At 41.1% G+C, this 18974-nt stretch overlaps 1 protein-coding gene across 1 annotated transcript in view; it reads left to right on the forward strand.

Moving 5' to 3' along the window:
- Nucleotides 1-13300, forward strand: part of CUL5 (cullin 5) — a 32944-nt gene extending 19644 nt beyond the window's left edge. The window contains exons 12-19 of the mRNA XM_084306487.1: nt 2966-3098; nt 3634-3765; nt 4393-4516; nt 5276-5451; nt 5569-5730; nt 6430-6548; nt 7864-7987; nt 9633-13300. Coding sequence (XP_084162613.1) covers nt 2966-3098; nt 3634-3765; nt 4393-4516; nt 5276-5451; nt 5569-5730; nt 6430-6548; nt 7864-7987; nt 9633-9827 — 1165 coding nt within the window. The 3' untranslated portion in view covers nt 9828-13300. The remainder of the gene's footprint in view (nt 1-2965; nt 3099-3633; nt 3766-4392; nt 4517-5275; nt 5452-5568; nt 5731-6429; nt 6549-7863; nt 7988-9632) is intronic.
- The last annotated feature ends 5674 nt before the right edge of the window (nt 13301-18974 follow it).

Raw genomic sequence — 18974 nt, forward strand, 5'->3', positions numbered from 1 at the left:
AAGGTTTTTAAGTTGTTGAAGACTGGGCTTCTCTTTTTAAATGTCCTTATGAGGTAGGGCTGCATTTAAAAGTGCTGTGTATTCTTTGTGTTACAGAATTTCAGATTGATTATCAAACTGTTAAGATGCTCCTCACGTGGAGGCAGATCAGTGAATAGCAGTTGATTTAAACTGAGCTTTATTTCTTGTAATTATGGATCTGTTGTTTTGTAGCAGAGTAATGAGTTGTTTCAGTGGTTGAATTTAATGACGCTTTCATGGATTCTTTCTTCCAAAAAAATGAGCTACATAACTACCCAAATTTCAGTAAAAGTCGTGGGGAAAACTGAGGCTGTAATCTTTGAGAACTGTAGCTGGTTAAGATGTGACCATCCAGCAGCCAGCTGGATGGCCTTCTCTGGTGCCAGCTGGGACTGGGACCTGTGCAGCTGCTCCTTTTTGGTTTGAGCGCAGGGTTAACCAGGTTAGTTGAAACAACTTCCAGTAGAAGATTAAGCTGACCTATGTAACTCTTCACTTGAGAAGCGTGCTTACGATAGCTACTCTGCAAACCCAGCCCAGTGGAGGCAGAAGTCAGTCAATTGATGTTAACACTTAACGCGTGGTGTGCCACCTGCGTAGGAATCTATACGTTATGTGTTTGGGCTTCCGTATGTATAGTTTGTAGTCCAGTTTACTGCAGAAACAAAGCTTGTGTAGCTGGGCTGCCAGCTTCCCTTTCTGTTAACTTCTAAACTAGTTTGTCCAATCGTGTTGAAATTAGGGTGCGTTGAAAAGTGAATGAAGGGTGCACATTTCCAGTTTCTGTACATTACATAAAAGTAGGAGCACAGCATGTGAAAGAAAGCAGAAGACTGAAAGAGGAAGTGCTTAACTTGGGAAAAGCCAGACAACAGGAGACATGGATCCAGATTGTTCTGATGTTAGTTAGGACATAATTTCATATAGTTTCTAGTTTAGAGAGCACTTACTGGAAAATGAATAAATAGAAACATCACTTTGAAATTCAGAGGTGCTTTTAATTTTTTTTTTGCTAGGATTCTGTTAGAAACTGGGTGCATTCTCTATTTTATGAAATAGTAACACAGTGCACAACATGACATGTTCGATGGCAAGCTGAGCTAAGTTCTGTAAGAGCCATAGATAAAGTAAGTCTGCTTTATCACAAGACAGTCATACCAGTTGAAATGATTCTCTACATTTTTACAGTTATGGGTAAAGCCTGTATTTTTCTTAATTCCAGTTGATCACATTACTCTTTCCAGGATAAGTTGTTATCAATTCAACTTACTTACAAGTTCCTAGTTTATGTTTTTCCTGGGGAAAAGGCACAATTAAACTATATCTGTGAGAATTAATTATTTTACAGCCACCCTCCCTCGGCTCACAGGTGCTAGATACCTGTTCAGTGTTTGTGTTCACAGCAGCACAGAATGGCTGAGGTCAGAAGGGCCCTCTGGAGGTCGGTTGGTCCAACCCCTGCTCAAGCAGGGACACGCAGAGCAGTATCTTGCCCAGGACCAAGTCTAGGTGACCCGGTTCTTACACTGTTTGCTTTTGGACTGATGGTATGCCTGGACAGGGACTAGCCTTGCTGTTTTTGTTACTGGAGGAACACCTTTACAAAGGACTGGATTCCTGCTTTGCATACTTTGCACAGATGTAGGCAAGACAAAGGAGCTTATGTCTCTGCTAATGTTTAAATTTCCCATGGGAATATGCAAATCAATACCACATTAAAACTGCTTTTCACTGCTAAAAATAAACCTGCCTAGCGATCTCTTAAAGACCACCATGATGGCAATGGTCTTCTGTCCAGTATTCTTCCTTGCAAGCTCCTTCAAGTAGTCCACATACACAGCGTGTTTTAATTAAATTAAATTCCATTCTGCTTAATTTGTGCCATTAAATTCAGTTTAAGTATTTAGTTGTGGGTTTTTTTGTGTTGTCAGAATCTTGAAGATTCAGAAAAATGTCAGAACCCATTGATTTAAGTAAGGCTCTGCCTTGTAATAAAGAAAGATTAGAGATCTGCTTTTACTGCAGGTGGTCTTAAGTAGCAGACACCAGCCTGCAAGCTGCTGTATGAACTAAAAAGGATGAGTTCTCTGAAGAGTTTTCACAGCCATCTACACTAGGTGATAAGCAAGGGTTAGAGAATGAGGAAGAGCACTGGATTCATGAGCATCCCCACAGCATCTTACCTGTAATCTTGCTCACTGCCTTTGTTTCTCCTAGAGAACCTTTTACAGAGTGCTGGCCCTAACAATTTGAGACTGGCAACCAGATGGTGCCACCCGGCTTCGGGAGTAGGATTGGTCACTGGCACTATTTTAGTCAACAGCCTAGATGCGGGTTCAGAGTGCAACCTTGTGCTTGCAGGCCTTTTGAAGAACTGTCTACTACTATCTACTACTACTAGAGAGTCTGCTACTGTAGCATCTGCTTCTTCAGCTTTTTTAATCTCCCAGTCATTAGCCTGTTGTTTCTCCCTGGTGTAGTCTGACCGTGTTACTAGGTGCTAGGTGTGTCAGGCTTTGCCTCCTGAGAAATGCAGTGCAGGAGGTTGTTCTTGAGACTTGTCAAGAGATCACACCACATGGGCAAGATGAGTGAGACATTTCACTGTGGTGTTTGTTGGTTCTTTACTGGAATACTCACTGCTGTGCGATATTTAGTTGTTTAAAACTACAGTTTGAATGTAGTCATAGACAGAGTTCTAAAATTAAAAGCAGTTGGTGTGATCAAGCTGTAGAAGCTGTCTGAAAATGTTAAACAATATTTATTCTTTCAAGAAGAAAAGGGAGTTGGCCTGAATTTTTCATTAGCATAACAAGGGTATGAATTCTCCACCAAGTCCCCTGCCAAGGGGATCAGGAAAGAGTGGTCTGTCTTGTTAACAGTGCAACTACTCCAGAATAGCAGGATTCTCTTCAGTCTGAAGACGTGTTGTTCTTTTATTTAGTGTTGGATTGAAAACACAGCCGGAATCCAAATGCCCCGAGCTTCTTGCTAATTACTGTGACATGTTGCTAAGAAAAACACCACTAAGCAAAAAACTAACCTCTGAAGAAATTGAAGCAAAGCTAAAAGAAGTGGTACGTTCTTGCTTTCTTCTGCTTGATTAGTCTTGAATGTATTTAGTTGTTTTATTTCCTCATGTGGGTGGAGGTCTTGATCTTCAAAAAGCTATGTGAAGTGTAACAGTTGGGAAAGGAGGTTCTTATATCATGAAGTGTGTGTGTTTATAACTTGTTAACCATGCAGTGTTTTGTGTCTCTGTGTTGTCAGGTCACAAAATTGAATATGCTAAATTATTGCCCATATCCAACTAGTGTTATGGTAACGAATGTTAATATAGAAAATAATACAGGATAGGTTTTCATGCCAGTTGTTAATGTCTTCTCTGATTTAAGAGAAGTTCCTTGATAGCAGACAAATGAAGAAATCAGATGTGTGATGTTATAAAAGATTCGTAGACAATGGCTATGATATGATACAGTATAGTACAGGTCCTCTTGAGGCAATCTCAGGTAGCCTTTTTCTACTTCTTAGTCCACAAAGGCATTAGGTGGGCCTTTAAAGTCTTCAGATTGACAGTGCAAATAAGTGTATTACAATCTTTCTTGGCAGCTTTTGGTACTTAAATATGTACAGAATAAAGATGTTTTCATGCGATATCACAAAGCTCACTTAACACGCCGCCTGATATTAGATATATCAGCTGACAGTGAAATTGAGGAGAATATGGTGGAGTGGCTCCGAGTAAGTAGCCTGATATCTTCCTTTTATTTGGTTGTTCCTGTTGCTTGTATTAATTCCTACTCTTAAACTGAGATACCATTCTTGCTTAGGTGAGTTATATTTTAAATCACAGGTCACTTTGGTCTTCTGCTTCAATTTTATTTTGATACTTTGTGGGATTAAAGCAGTTTAAGTTTTTTTCCTAAGAGAAATGTTGATCCTAATAGTGATGAAGACAGATTTTAAAATATTTCACATATGATTATATTTGTAATTTCCATATGTAAATGAGCAAAATGCAGTGTACTAGTTTAGGTATGGAAATTATTTGAGACTGGTGGCCTAATTGTGAAACTTTATGTACACTTGAATATTATTTGCATGCTTTAATTAACTGATTCCTCGATGCATGCATATGTTCTTAAGCACCTGGATTTCTTTAAAAGACTCATCATATGCCTGTAAGGGGTAACTGCTTGCAGTCCATACAAAAAAAGACCTTTATACTACATCGCTGCTTGTTGTAATAAGGTGATGCTATCAGTGTACTTTACTGCTATTCATTTCTTTTAGTTTGTTATTTTAAAAGTGAAGCTTTTTGTTCTTAGCTGTCTATGTCATAGTTTAGTGTTCTGTTTGTTTGTACAGGAAGTAGGTATGCCAGCAGACTATGTAAACAAGTTGGCTAGAATGTTTCAAGATATCAAAGTATCTGAAGACTTGAACCAGGCCTTCAAAGAAATGCACAAAAATAATAAACTTGCTTTACCAGGTATTGTTTTTCAAATGATTTGCTGTTTTTAATTTCTCTTGTGGAAAAATAATTCTGTTGAATCTTGAGTTAAAAATTGCATCAACTGCAGGTTGCACATAGCCTTTGGGGCACTGCTACCCCCTAGACTGGAATGTCTGTACTCTGTGTAGGCTCTGCTTTCTCTTACAGTTGACACTTGAGCTATGTTATTCTGGTAGTTTCTGTGTTTTCTCACTATTAGCAGTTTTGCAGATATAGACTCCCTAGCTAATTGTAGCTGAATTCCAAGCAAGATTTGAATCAGTTTCAACCAGCTGAATGCCTTAACTACATCCTTCTTTCGTGTCCTCATCATTCTTCATGAGTGCTTCATGCTGTGCTCTTCCTTTACCTGCTGGCAGGAGAGCTGGATGCACGCTGCTAAGAGTTCAGATGATGTTTCTGAGATTAAATTTCACTGATGAGAGGCTGGGGAACATCCAGGTTTGGACCTGTCACTGCTGAAAACCCTTAAGTAGTGCTTACGAACATCAGCTATAAAGCTGTATCAGTGCATAAGGAGCTCTGCAGAGGCAAGCCAGAAAAGCAGAGGTTTCAGTCAGTGTTGCTGGCAGAAAGCCAGTGGTCCATAAATAGAGAACATTAATGTTTAAATAGTTAGGGACCCTGCTAGTTTATGAAAATTTACTCCTTCATAATTGTATTAAGAGTAGACAAAAATGCATTCTGTTTGTCTGTTACACCTGCAGATTCATCTAACCCAGTATTGTCTTACAGCTGACTCTGTGAATATTAAAATTTTAAATGCTGGTGCCTGGTCCCGTAGTTCTGAAAAAGTATTTGTCTCGCTGCCCACTGAATTAGAAGATCTCATCCCAGAAGTTGAAGAGTTCTATAAAAAGAATCACAGTGGTAGGAAACTGCACTGGCACCACCTCATGTCCAATGGAATTGTAAGTGTCCAGTTTTTGTTGCTTCAGTCTCAACGACTGCATGTTCTGTGTGTTTATAAGAGCAGGAAAGCTTGGTATTCAGAAAGGATTAAAACACAATTGCCATTCTGTTCACAGATAACTTTTAAGAATGAGGTTGGCCAGTATGACTTGGAGGTAACAACATTTCAGCTAGCTGTGCTGTTTGCATGGAACCAAAGACCCAGAGAGAAGATCAGCTTTGAAAATCTTAAACTGGCAACTGAACTCCCCGATGCAGAACTTAGGAGGACTTTATGGGTATTTCCCTTTCTCTTGAAACAGATTTCTTCCTGATTTTTGTACTCTGGAGTACTGGATAAGTATTTTTAAAGCGCTATCAGATAACACTTTGAAATGTGGACGCCTTCCTTGCTAATTAATCTGTTGTAATGCTGGCTCCTTGCACTACTGTTGAGCACACACAGCCTTTACATTAACATGTTCTCTATTCTCAGAGTTAGATAATTTAAGCTTTTGGAAACAGCAAAACCTTTCTGACCGTATCCTGCCTAAAGCACACAGTTATGATTGTGGTTTATGGAGCAGGACTGGTTTAATTCTAGGAACTCACTATCACTCAATAACTGTATGTTACTTAAAAATAACTTCAGTGTTTGCTTTATCAGCCTTTTAACAATTTAGCTCACAAATAAAATGAGAAATCATGTAAATGAGACTTAATACCACAAGCTACTCTGTAGCCATGAATTTGTGCATTTTACTTGGTGTTATTTTACTCATGCTAACTCAGTTTACCAAATCTCTTTCTGAAGTATGGCCCCTTTCTGGTTTTACTGGTATCTCCCTGTTGCCCCCCTGGCAGTTCCAAACCAGGCTACGTGGTTCCTCCATTACAGTCTGCACAGTGGTGAACAATGTTCTTAAATAGTAACTGTTTCCATTTAGAAAGTCTGGTGTTTTATTTTCATTCTTTTTTTCCCCCCTTTTTCTCTGTAGTCTCTTGTAGCATTTCCAAAGCTGAAACGTCAGGTTTTATTGTATGAACCTCAAGTCAATTCACCCAAAGACTTTACAGAAGGAACCCTCTTCTCGGTGAACCAGGAGTTCAGTTTAATGTAAGATGATGTTTGAAAATGAAAATAACAATGTGCTATGTTATGATTAAGGGAATTCGCCTTAACCTTCATCCTTGGAAGTTTTCAAGATTCAGCTAGGCACAGGCTTTGCTATCCTGTCCTCACTTCAGTTTTAGTGGTAGTCGTGCTTCAAACAGGTGGTTGAACCAGATGACTTCCAGCAGCTCCTCCAGACAAGCGGTTGTATGGTTCTGATTTCTGTGAAGTTAAACTTCTTAAACACCTAGGGAAGAGATGCAAAATGTGAGGCTCTACCTTTCTGTTACTAATGAACCCACGAGATTTCATATGGAAAGAACACCATGTAAGCAGAACACCCCCAAACACACGCAGTTCCAAAAGCATATTTTTAATTTAAAGGAAAGGAGGCTGCTTAATATTCTGCTATGCTGTCCAAAGCTGGGCTTTTTGGTGTGACTTCCATCGGAGAGGAGTGTCTTCATTTCAGTGAGAACTGCAGTGCTCTTCTACTGGTGCTTTGAAATGCTTCAAAGCACATAGTAGCATAGAGAGAATATATACAGCCTCTTTTATATTGATTTTTGCTTCTCTTTATTGTCAATAACTACAATTGGAACCAGCTCCGTGCTAGAAACTTGAGATTCTGGTCCTCGTACTCAGTAGCAGCTGGACATCTGGATCTGTGGAAAGAGAGAGAGGTGACAAATCTGCTGCTCTTGGGGCTTAGTTTCTTGCCATTTTGCCCAGGGCCACGATGGTTTGTTCATGTCGTCAGGATCACAAGCTTTGGGAAATGATGCAAGCACATGACAGAAGAGTCAGGCTGCACAGAAATTTTGGGGGTGACTGCTGAAGAATACCAGGAGCTTTTTTGCTATGTTTGTTATGGTCTGTTCTTTCTTTTTTTTTTTTTTTTTTTAAATGCCATACAGACAGTTCTTGTGATATAAATGAGCTGGTCCCGTTTTCTGAACTCTGTTGTAAAATCTCCTTTGAAGAACCCTAGTTTTATATAATTAAAATGAAATATATTTCTCTGGAAATCTATTCTTTAAAATAGTGCTGGTAACTTTTCAGTTTTGGACTCTGTCAGTTTCAGCTGATGATTTTTTTGGTAATGATAGTATTTTCATGTTAGTTTTTTCCTTTTTTTTTCATGGAGTTGGCATTGAATTCTGATATGGCAGCTGGCTATCTCACTCCTGCAATGCTAATAGCCTATAAATATCTGATATATGATGGTACTCCTTGCTGCTGTAATACAAGTTTAATAGGAATTCCTTAACTGAAAATGTATTTTTGCCTTATTTTTTATACAATACAACTTTTTCAGAAAAAACGCTAAAGTTCAGAAAAGGGGCAAGATAAATTTGATCGGTCGATTGCAACTTACTACAGAGAGAATGCGAGAAGAGGAAAATGAAGGAATCGTCCAGCTAAGAATATTAAGAACCCAGGTTAGTAAATGTCAGAGGAATATAAAATTATCTTATTTCATTTGTTGTATTGCTGCTACTGCATGTTGTCCACATTTGAATTTTGATGTATGAAAGGAATGCTTCTGGATCCTACGAGCTCTTACTTCTGCTGTATGGTTTTATTACTTTGTGAATAGCAGATCTTGTTTGTGTGTGTGTGCTTGTGTACTTGTAGTTATTGGCCTCCTGTTCTAACGTAACAGATTATGATATTAATCAGGACAGAGCAGCTATTAAGCAAGCAGTAAAGGCGTAACTGTGTAGTGGTGGGTAAAGTTGACTTACTGAGCCAGCAACATGAAAAGGATATTCAGATCTTTTTGGCTACTCTGTGTGAAGAGAGAGAATAATCTCAGAGATGGGGATCGCTCTCCTGTGACAGTAGTATAGGTTTCTGAGAGACCTAGAGGGAAAGTTTGTAATTGCATCTTGGCTGTACAGCCTGCTTTGTGGTGGATTGTCCTTTCTCAGTCAGGTATCATATCAAACCTTTTTAGCTGACAATTCTCAACAATTAATTTGGGGGAGCATCCCATCGTTACTTGTTATGGAGTCTCAAAATCCCCTTTTACCGCCAAACTGCAGGTTTCTCCTGATCAGGCAGATTAGACTCCAAACCAGCCAAGTTGTAAACTGTGTCACCTGACCTAACATCCTGGATGTTCTTTCAGCCAGAGGATTAATGCTTAGTGGTGCTTATCAAATAAGAACTCCTTGTGAATGTCACTTTGACACAAAAAGTGCATTTCACAAAGTATTCACAAGGTATTCACCCTGGAAATATGACTTCTGCTCAGAGAAAGAAGGACAGGTGAATGAACATCAGGTTTTAGTGACTAACACTCTAGATATAAAAAGTAACAGTAGATTCACCTTTGATTGGAGTTTTCATACTTCTCATGCATCTTGAGTGCTGCATTCTGTTACACTATCAACTTCTTTGTAAAGACAGCTTGGTATCTACTTAGGCTAAGGAATACAGCAGTATGTGACTTACACTTAGTGCTTGATTACTGGCAAATTCAAAGCTGTATGCCTCAGGGATTTGTAACTTTAAACATGTTTTTAATATATCCTAAATGAGCCTTTTGTGTACTTCTTTGGTTTGAGTTTTGTCAAGTTCTTGGCCACAACTTAGAAGGTAATGAACTCTGTTGTTTGACCTTGCGAGTAAAGAGTGTTCTTACATTCTTTTCTCAACATTCTTGGATTTATTTTACTTTGTTCCCTCTTATAAGACTAGGGGAATAGAAACTTCCAGGAGATCTTTCTACTGTTTTATTCTAGTGTTTAAAGTCTAATCATGATGGCCCACTTGGACAACTGGTTATAATTCACTAAGGTGAAACACTGTGTTTGGAGTCTCTCTTTTCAAGTATGTTAAGATTTGGCCCTCACTTAAGAAATATATAAGCCAGAACAGATGTTGGCACTGTCTTGTTTTAACTGAGGCATGTCTTGAGTGCAGTATTTATGATGGCAAAGTAACTTTTATATTTGATGTCTTAGGAAGAATATAGATTTCTTTGCTGCCTTGCCTTAACCAGGAGCTAATTATTAATACTGTGGTCACTTTGTCACTTCCACCAGATACTTCAATTTTTTTCCTCTTGTTCCCCACCAGGAGGCTATCATCCAAATAATGAAAATGCGGAAGAAAATTACTAATGCCCAGCTTCAGACTGAACTGGTAGAAATATTGAAAAACATGTTCTTGCCACAAAAGAAAATGATAAAAGAGCAAATTGAATGGCTTATAGAGCACAAATATATCAGAAGAGACGAGTCGGATATCAACACCTTCATATATATGGCATAATTTAAGGACTCTGTGAGATGCTGAAAACATAAATGGAAGGGTGCTTGGACAGACAGCTGCAACAGTTTGTGCTGCAGAAGGACTTGTTTTGACTTTCATTACATATTAAAATCCCTGCCTTACCTTAAAGAGGACTATATTTTGCCAATCTCATTCAGCTAGCATGATGGCATTCCCTTCATGTTGCACACTTTTAACAGCATGCTGTTTTGTGGGAAACTTGCATTCATGAAGAGCCCATTGTGAACTTTTAAAAGTAGATTTGATTTACACCCACTGGGAAGAATACAGGTTTGGGTTTTTAGATGACCAGTACTTGCACAAGGAAAAAATATTCAAATATTCATGCACTGAGGAACTGCTATTAGTTTTGTTTTGGTTTTTGTTGTGTTTTTTTTTTTTTTAAATGCGATTAGGACTAGAAGTAGCACTTTCACTTTTGTGTTTTGGATCAACAGAGTAATGTACTGTCCACCTTTGATCCTTTTTATGTAATAACATTTGAGAGACACACATGCCTCACAAACTGATATGTATTTGTTACAGTTAAAATCTGTTGGCTAGAGCAGTGCTTCAATCTAGTAACTGGATTTTAATATTTGACACATTAGTGACACAAAACTAATTCCAACTCATGGGTGATATTTTTCCTTAAGCAAGAGATCGTTGTTTTTAAATTGCTGTAAAGAAGTGGATACACATTATTTGTTACTTTACATTATTTGGACAGGTGATTTGGTACAATCCTTTTTGAGAAGGCAAAGTGTTTTTGAATGATACTTCACTCTACAAACAGTTTTCACGGGTGGTTCTGTTATAGTGAACAGAAATATTAAGTGTATTTCCTTGTACATTTAATATTTGTATTCCAAATGTTTAAGTATGACTACATATATCTGAATGCATTAAATAGTAATTGATGCACAAATCCCCCAGAAAAAGGATAACACTCAAAGATCCCTGTATTAATTCCTCATTGGTAACTCTAACCTTACATACATATGTAATCGAATTTGACTGGTTTTGTTCCTTGAAAGTCAAGGCCTTTATATAAAAAACAAACCCTCTGCTTTTTATTTTGAAACTGGCAGGATGGGAAATACAATTCTAGTGAAAATGGCAAAAAAAATAAGGAAAAATACCTTGTTTCGCGTATGCAGAGAGAGTGCCAAATACACATCAGGATCTTCAACTTTGTAATGTTACCTCTTCTATTTTCAATCATCTTAAGTAGTTGTTTGGCAATGCCTGCCTCTCTGCTACTCTGAAATGTCCCAGCATGTACTGGACTTGTAATTTATAAGAATCACTGGAGCAGAGTGCCTGTCTTGGGACAAAAGGTAAGTTGAGCTTTACTCAGTTATGTATGAATATTCTTATACAAATTGCAAGTGTGCAATTTATTTTTTTTTACCAGTTCAAGTACAACATCTAAAGGTCTTGTCTTCTCTGATGGTTGAAAGGGGGTAGAGGATATAATTTAGTCAAAAAGGAAAGCCTTCTAATAAGATAGAGGAAGAGATTTATTTAACATGGTTGCAGTAAAGGATAAAATAAGAGTGGTTTGAAAGTGAACTCACTACAAGAATGGCTGTTTGCCCCCTGAAAGAGGCTGCGTGCTGTTAGTAGTGGAAATGCCAATGGGACTGCCTGAGAACAGTGTGTACTTGGACATCTGTTTGCCTAAGAAGTTTGCAGTAGTGAGGGTTTCATGAACAAGAAGAGATGGGGAGAAATCAAGACCTGGTAAATTGCAATTGATTGAAATGCCACCGCTTATGTTACATGTTTTTACCGATACTCCCAAGTAGATGCTGTTTAAAAATACTGCATCTCTTATGTTCCCCTGTGGTGTTGCTATTGAGAATCAGAAGCAAGTGGTGCTCTGTGTAGTTAACCACTTAAACTCTTGGAATATTAGAAAACGAAATTCTAATAAAAACCTTGTGCTGCAAGACTTTCAGTATTTGTAACTTAAATTACAAGTAATAAACGCTCACTTGGGATTGTTGGAGGGAAACTGGCAACCCAGAGCCCTAAAGCATGACAGTCTGAGCACGTTGTTTTCAACATAAGGAACTCCAGCCCTTAACCGTTGAAGAACAGGTATGAAATTGTCACACAGAAGGAGCTGCAAAGGGGATAATGCTAAATCAGAAGCCATTGATTAAGATTTGGTAGGCTCCATCTCAGATACAACTGTTCAGGAAGGCAGAGAGTATGCAGAAAGCAACAGGTTGCTGAAAGCTAATGAGCTACATCTTCCCTCAACTAATAAATACGGAATAGTATAACCTAAATGCTATCTATATACTTCTCAACTCCTGGAATGTGGAAATACAATTGGTAATGTGCCTATAACATGGTCATTTTTCTTCAAATATATACCGAAGATGGATGTCAGGTTTTTTTTATTAAATCTGAGAATCACACCAGCAAATTTGTTAAAGATGCAGAATCTCATTTAGCATCCTTCATCAGGTCACGTTCACCAATATGCACTTAAAACTAGGATCACCTGGGGCACAGGGAGATACCTGGGGTAAACTGTTCTTTGGGGAGGGCAGAGTTCAGATCTCAATGAAAATGAACTATTCTTCACTTGCAATATGGCAACAACGCACTTTTAAGGCTGCAGTTTTTAGCTATGAATATACATGTCCAAAGACCTTGCTTAAAGAGGTGCTGCATCTGAAAAACATGTTGCCACACACACTGCCACGGTGAATAGCTACGGGAAAAAAAATCTGTTGTAGGAGAGGGGGGAAAAATCACTCTTAATGGGTTTAATTAAAAAATACTGTTAACACTTTCTCTGTCCCAACAACGTGATGAGTATCTCAGTTTCAATTCTGAAGTCTTCCATTTTCCTCTTTCCACAGTTGGTGTCCCTAGCTCCTATTTTTGTTCATCTTTCATTTGTTCTGACTGTAATGCAATTACATTTCCAAGAGAAAATGTGACTTTCTTGTTTTCACCTTTTTAAACTTGATATAAGTGTTCTGAATGTTCACATGTTGCATTGATTTGCATTGGGATGCCATTGTCCTGTAAAGTGCAAATTTTAAAAATACAATTGGCAAAAAGATTTGATAGTTTTACAGAAAGATTTGCTATCTTAAACTCAAACTGTTTTCTATTTTCATCTAAATGACTGGGATGCTATCTTTGTAATTCTTTGAGGTCATATTTGTGAAATAAACAATACATGAAAGCTTTCCTGTCATATACACTATATGTAGTCTGGAGTGTTGAGCAAACTTGAGTTCCTGAGTTGTAATATCTATCTACGTATGGTATTTACAATTTTGAATGTGTGCCACTACCAAGATAATAATGCTGTACAATTTTGAATGGTGGTAGTTTCTGTATGGCAGTCCAGCTGAACTATTTTGATGTACTGCTTAATTTTTGAATTTTATTTTTTAAGTTGTATAATTTATTTTCTTGCAAAATAAAAAATGTAATATAAAAGACTACTCCTTTTAGCAAGATATTTTGGTCTCTTTCCCCTGCAAAATTTTTTAAGTCTAGTTCGGATACTGCTCCTGAAAAATAGTGTTGTATGAAATGAATCAGATTGCAAGTCCCAAAGTCTTGATCGGAGTAAAATTAAAATTTAAAACAACAAAAAATGGGGGGGGGGGGGGCTAAAGACTTGGTTCCTTTCTTGTTGTGATTTTCAAGTACTTGAGGATATGCATAGAGTTATTTCAGTTTTCCAAATTCTATTTCGAGGTGAGCTGTAAGTCTTGCAATTCACATTTATCAACACCTGCCCTGCCAAAAGGGGCTTGGGGTGCCTGACTTTAGGGCATTTTTAAAACTGGTTACGTCTCTGTGTAAGTTGCTGGGATGTAATTGGATTGCCGAATATTTTGGTTCTTGGGTCTCTGCAGTTACTTTCTGAGATGCTCATTTTAAGTTACTGCTGTCGTTGCCAGATCTGTGGGACCAGCAGGTGCCCGATTCTGCACAAAGCAAACAGGTGGGGGAACCGCTGATTGCCCATGGGAGTGCTTTTACTGCAATGGCTTTTCTTCTCCAATTGTCTTTGTCTTCTAATGGGAATTTTTTTTCTTACGTTTCAACTCCTTTTTTCTTTAAGTGAACCAGTTAAACGTAATGTTTTGTGCTTTCTGGTGTATGCAAATACCAGAATTATTTGTGTGGAGTAAGTAGTAGTTCTGAGTGACCAAGCGCACAGGGTAATTTTCCAGCTGGCAGTTTGTGTAGGTAGAGCTTTCATAGCATGTTGCCATTATTCCTAAATTTTTTTTTTCTTCACTCTTAGGGCAAAATGTCGCCTTTCACAACAGTGGTCTTCCAGGTGAAGTCATTCTCTAGAAATAAGCCAATTATCACAGCAGTTGCTTGGCTGAATCAGCTCCTGCCAGTTTACATTGATCACAGCGTAGCCAGAATCAGAGGCCTAACTATGAAAGGTTTTAAACCTGCTTCATTCTCCTACTGAACTAAGAGTGGGGCTTTCTTTCTGTCTTTGCTTTACCTGTAAACATCACTTTGAACAATACACAGGTGTGGTCTCTGCATTTCATTTTCAGTTGTTTTAGTGATGGAGATCCACTGTGTAACTTCAGCTGGATACCGTGCACCGCATCCCGCGAGTGATCTGAAACCTGTAAGAGAGAAGGGCTGGTGGCGTGTTGTCTGCTGGTCTGGGGCATGGTCACAGCAAATCTCACTTCCCAAGCGAAGGGAGAGGGCGCATTGGTCATTTTCGGTCATCTAGAAGACTGAAAAGTGACAAAGAGCAGCTGTAAAATCAGTGTATTGTAGATGCTATTGGTGAGAAGTGATGGTAAAAGAATTAAAGAAGGGAATGCACTATTGTTTTTTCTGTACGCTTTTCCCATTTTTAAGTCTGTGGTTTAACGTGATGTGTGTACAGCTCAGGCTTTGCTATCTGTTGGTTTCTACCACTAAAGACATGAAGGAAATTGGCACACCTGCAGGTTTTGTAGCAAGTAGTGGGAGGAACTTGGATCAAGGTAGGTACTGTGTGGGAGTTATTACACCAAGCAGGTGCTAGATGCCTGTAAGCCCCTCTGGCCCCGATGCTGTTCAGCCAGAATTTTGGGGGGCACTAGGGCGTGGAAGAGCCGCTGTCAATGGCATGTCACCAGTCACTGCAGCCAGACTCATGCCAGGGGCCTTGCATGCTGCCAAAAGCTTTTGACAGGCTTCCACACCAAGCAGGAGCAAGGAAGGCTGATAGTCATGGAAATGGGGAAGCGAGGACTTGGGGAGAACTCAGGTGTGGATGTGACTGAGGTTTCCAAAGGCAGAGTGGCAGAGAGTAGGGCAAAACTATTTTCAGAGTCCTGTAGCATCAGCACTGTCAGGTATCTGATAAAAATCAGCATGCTTTAAAACGCTACACCAGGACTTGCTGCCTGCATCCCCAGCTCCCCCTGGAAACAGGCTGGGTAAATTCAATTCAAGCGTAAGAAGTCCATAAACAAAGCTCTTCTTTATTTTTTTATTTATTTATTTTTTTGAAATGTGAATTATCCTAAAAAAAAAAAATAAATCTGAGGAAGCAACAGTTGCAAGGGGAGGGAGGAGGACAATGAAGAGGGAGATCCCAGGGCCAAAACCGTAAAATGCTGGGGAGCAGACTTGTCAGTGCCCACTATCCCCTGAAGGCATCTCTGTGGCTTCTGCCTTGTGGAAAGAGACGTGCCACAGCCAAAAGCATTTCTTCCCTCCTCCCCCTGCGGCATCCTCCTCTGCTGCTGTGTGTGGCCACCATCTCGTAACTTGGCATGGGGTCAGGGCACAGCTGCTGTAAGTAAACTCTCCGTTTATTTACCTTCCCACTTCCTAGGGGAAAGTGCACCCTGCTGCATCCCCAGGCACACGTGTGCATGAGGGAATGCTGGCTTAGATGCATTTTCGGTTTGCCTCATTAAAGGAGTTCTTGCTGTATTTTTTGATGCTTGAGTAGGAGCTTCGTATCCTGGAATGTGCTCTCTGGGGATGAGAGGTTTCTTTTTCCTTTACAGAGCTTCTCTATCTGCTAGAGTTGTTCTGCAGCTTGAGACTGACTTGAATAATTGTTACTTCAGGAACATCTGTCCTCTTGTTGGAAAGTTAAAAATGCAAAGCAATAAAATAACTTCACTGTAGAGCTATGTTGTATGTTCCAAATGTCCATAGAGCTAATACTTATTATCACTGAAAACTGATAAACTACCCTGTGGGCCAGGGATGTGATACTTTGTATGTTTGATTGTCACATTCCAGCCGAGTCCTAAGCAAAATACGACGGTGCATCAAAGAGGTGCTTGTCCACGTCTCAGTTAATCTGGGAAGCTGCTGGCCTGTGTTGTGCTGTGCCTCGGGTGCAGCTTGGCCTCCTGGCCTGGCCTGTGCTGCACATTCCCCTTGGCTATAGGATAAGTTCATCTGCCTGATTGTGATGAAGGAACCTGTAGGAGCTCCCACATGGACTGGCAATTACACCACCTCATGTTCTTGTTATCTTAAAGGGAAGCAGCATGCTCTCCTGAGAATCCTTTTGTTTGACTGGAGAAGTGGTGTCTAGAACAGTTTTATTCTTTGACAATCCTGTAAGAGCTCTGAAGACTTGGGGGAACTTCTCCATGATGGGATCTGGTACCTGCCCCACCTCCCTGGTGTCCCATCCCAGTGCCTAACCACCCCTCCCATGAAGAAATCCTTCCTGGCTTCTAATCTAAGCCTCCTCTGGTGCGGTTTGAGCCTTTTCGCTTGTGTCCTACTGCTTTAATCAATATGTTTGGGAGTCCAAACACCTTTCCAGCTGGGGTGATGTGAACACTGGCCCCAGTGCATGACGTTTGGCACAGTTGGCAGGATCCCAGTGAGCTCTGGCAAAGGGAGAGTGAGGAACAGACTGGGTGGCCGGCTGGCATGCAGCCACAGCATTTGGCCAGGGTGACCTCCCTTTGGAGCTAGGAAAATGAGATGGAATCACCAGGATGCCTCACCTCAGCTGAAATAGTCTCAAAAAAAAAAAAAAAAAAAAAAAAAAGGGAAAAAAAATCAGCAAGATTTGCATTGTACTTGGTTGTCAAGCAAGATGCTTGAAATGAATATGCCACTGTTTTACTGTGAGGCAAGAAGTGTGAGAGCTGCAAATACAGCAGCTCAGAGGCAGCTGGGGCTGGTGTGCCTGTTGTTGAGGTGTGCCGAGCAGGAGGGAAATCTGAGACACCAGGGGGTGTGTGGTGGGAGGGAGATCTGCAGGACTTCACGCTCAGGAGTAGGCAGAGGAGTCAGATGGTGGGATGTGGTGACAGCATTGTTAATCCTTTCGGGATTAACGAAGCATACATGTAGAGGACCCCAGGGGCATCACAGCACACCATCAATGTGCTCAGTTACATGGAGTCACAAAACTCTGCAGAAATAAACCAGCAAAGGCTGTGAGAGCACTTATAGTGAGCATGGGAGCTTGGAGGAAACAGCACCCATTCGAATCCTCCTGAATTAGTGTGTTTGGGTGCTGTCTTGCAAAACCCTGTGGCTGCCCAGGGGCTGAGAGCACTGGATCTTCCGTGAAAATACCTCTCCCTGTGAACGGGGCTGCAGGAAGCCTTAAAACTAGAGGATCCCTCGCCCTTTCATTGGGACAGTGATGCAGTATCTTGAAAAGCATAGCTGAGGCTGGTTGGTATTTACTGGAACTAGCCACACAGTGAGGCATGTGTTCTCCGAATTTTGTAAGCACTGACAGGGAAGCTGTCACCCTGGGCATGCAAACCCATGTGTAAGGCAAGCGTCCCTCTTGCTTTGAAAGGACCATGAACATCCCTGCAAAGAGCTGAACTCGGAAAAGAGGGCAGAGGTATTACTGTACTAGTGGGGCAGCATTGTTGGGCTGGAAAGGAGGCCTAAAGCACGTGAGCTGCAAAGAAAGGCTCCTCAGAAAGAACAGTTCCTGGCACACCCAGGGAAGAGATGGATGGCAACCTAGCCCCTTACTTGCAGGGTTTGTATAAAGAAGCAAAGGGTTAAAGGCCAAGGGATGCTGAAGCTGTGCCTCTTTTACTTGCCCCCCAGGCTGCCTGGCTGGCAGCAGGGCTTGGGAAGGTGTCGTCCCTCTCTGTTGTAATAACAGGAGACAATTTCTGGGGCTGTTGCCCCTGTGTCTGCTTTGTAACGCACTGCAGCTGCTGTAATAAGCAACAGGGTATAGCATTTTAGATGACAAGTCAGAGGTAACCCTAATTTGTGGAAACCTGTCCTGGTTCCTCCAGAATAAATTAATAAATATTCAAATTGGGAAGGGGAGGCAGTTTGGTTCGTAAAGAAACTATATGTGTCCTGGTGTGCAAAAATAGGTTAACAGCTATTGTATGCAGGTGTCCTTCCTCAGGCTGCAGGAGCTTCTGTCACCCCGTCAGGCCGGGCAGAGGCAAGCACCAGGCAAGGTGCTGTCACCCTGCTGCGTGCCTTCTTTGCTGCAGCTGTTGGTAAGTCATAGGATCAGCGCTCCTTTTCCTGGGAAGCCCTTCAAGTTCAAGGGTACCCGCACAGGCACGTGATTTCTCATGGGATTGTGCCTTGGTGCTTGGAGGACTGCAGTTGATGCACAAGGTGCAAAGCTGTCCCGCTGCATGGGTGCCATCCTGCTGCCTGGGCTTACTGAGTGAGGGAGGTGGGGGCACAGGGTGTCATGGGAGATAAAGCACAGTGGAAAATATGACAATCCAGCATTCTAAAATTGACATGGTCAGGTGATGAATTTAACGGGTTGCCCAGGGAGGTGGTGGTGTCACCATCCCTGGGGGTGCTCAAGGAGAGGTTGGACGTGGTGCTTGGGGACATGGTTTGGTGGGTGATGGTGGTGGTAGGGGGATGGTTGGACCAGATGATCTTGGAGGGCTTTTCCGACCTTAACGACTCTGTGATTTATTTCTATGGGGGCAAAGCCAGGTCCCCACAGCATCAGAGCCTCATGGGGACGGGCGGTGCCCACAGCGACTCCCCCCTCAGCAGACCCCCTCAGCCCCCTGAGGCGGGGCGAGGGCAGGGCTGACATGGCACCGCGCCCAGCCAATAGCAGAGCCGATCGCGGTCCCGCCTCCGCCGCGCGGACCAATGGGAAGGCGGGAGGGGGAGCGGGGCGGTGCTGTC

This window comes from Netta rufina, assembly GCF_964035555.1.
Source record: "Netta rufina genome assembly, chromosome: 1".
Lineage (NCBI taxonomy): Eukaryota > Metazoa > Chordata > Aves > Anseriformes > Anatidae > Netta > Netta rufina.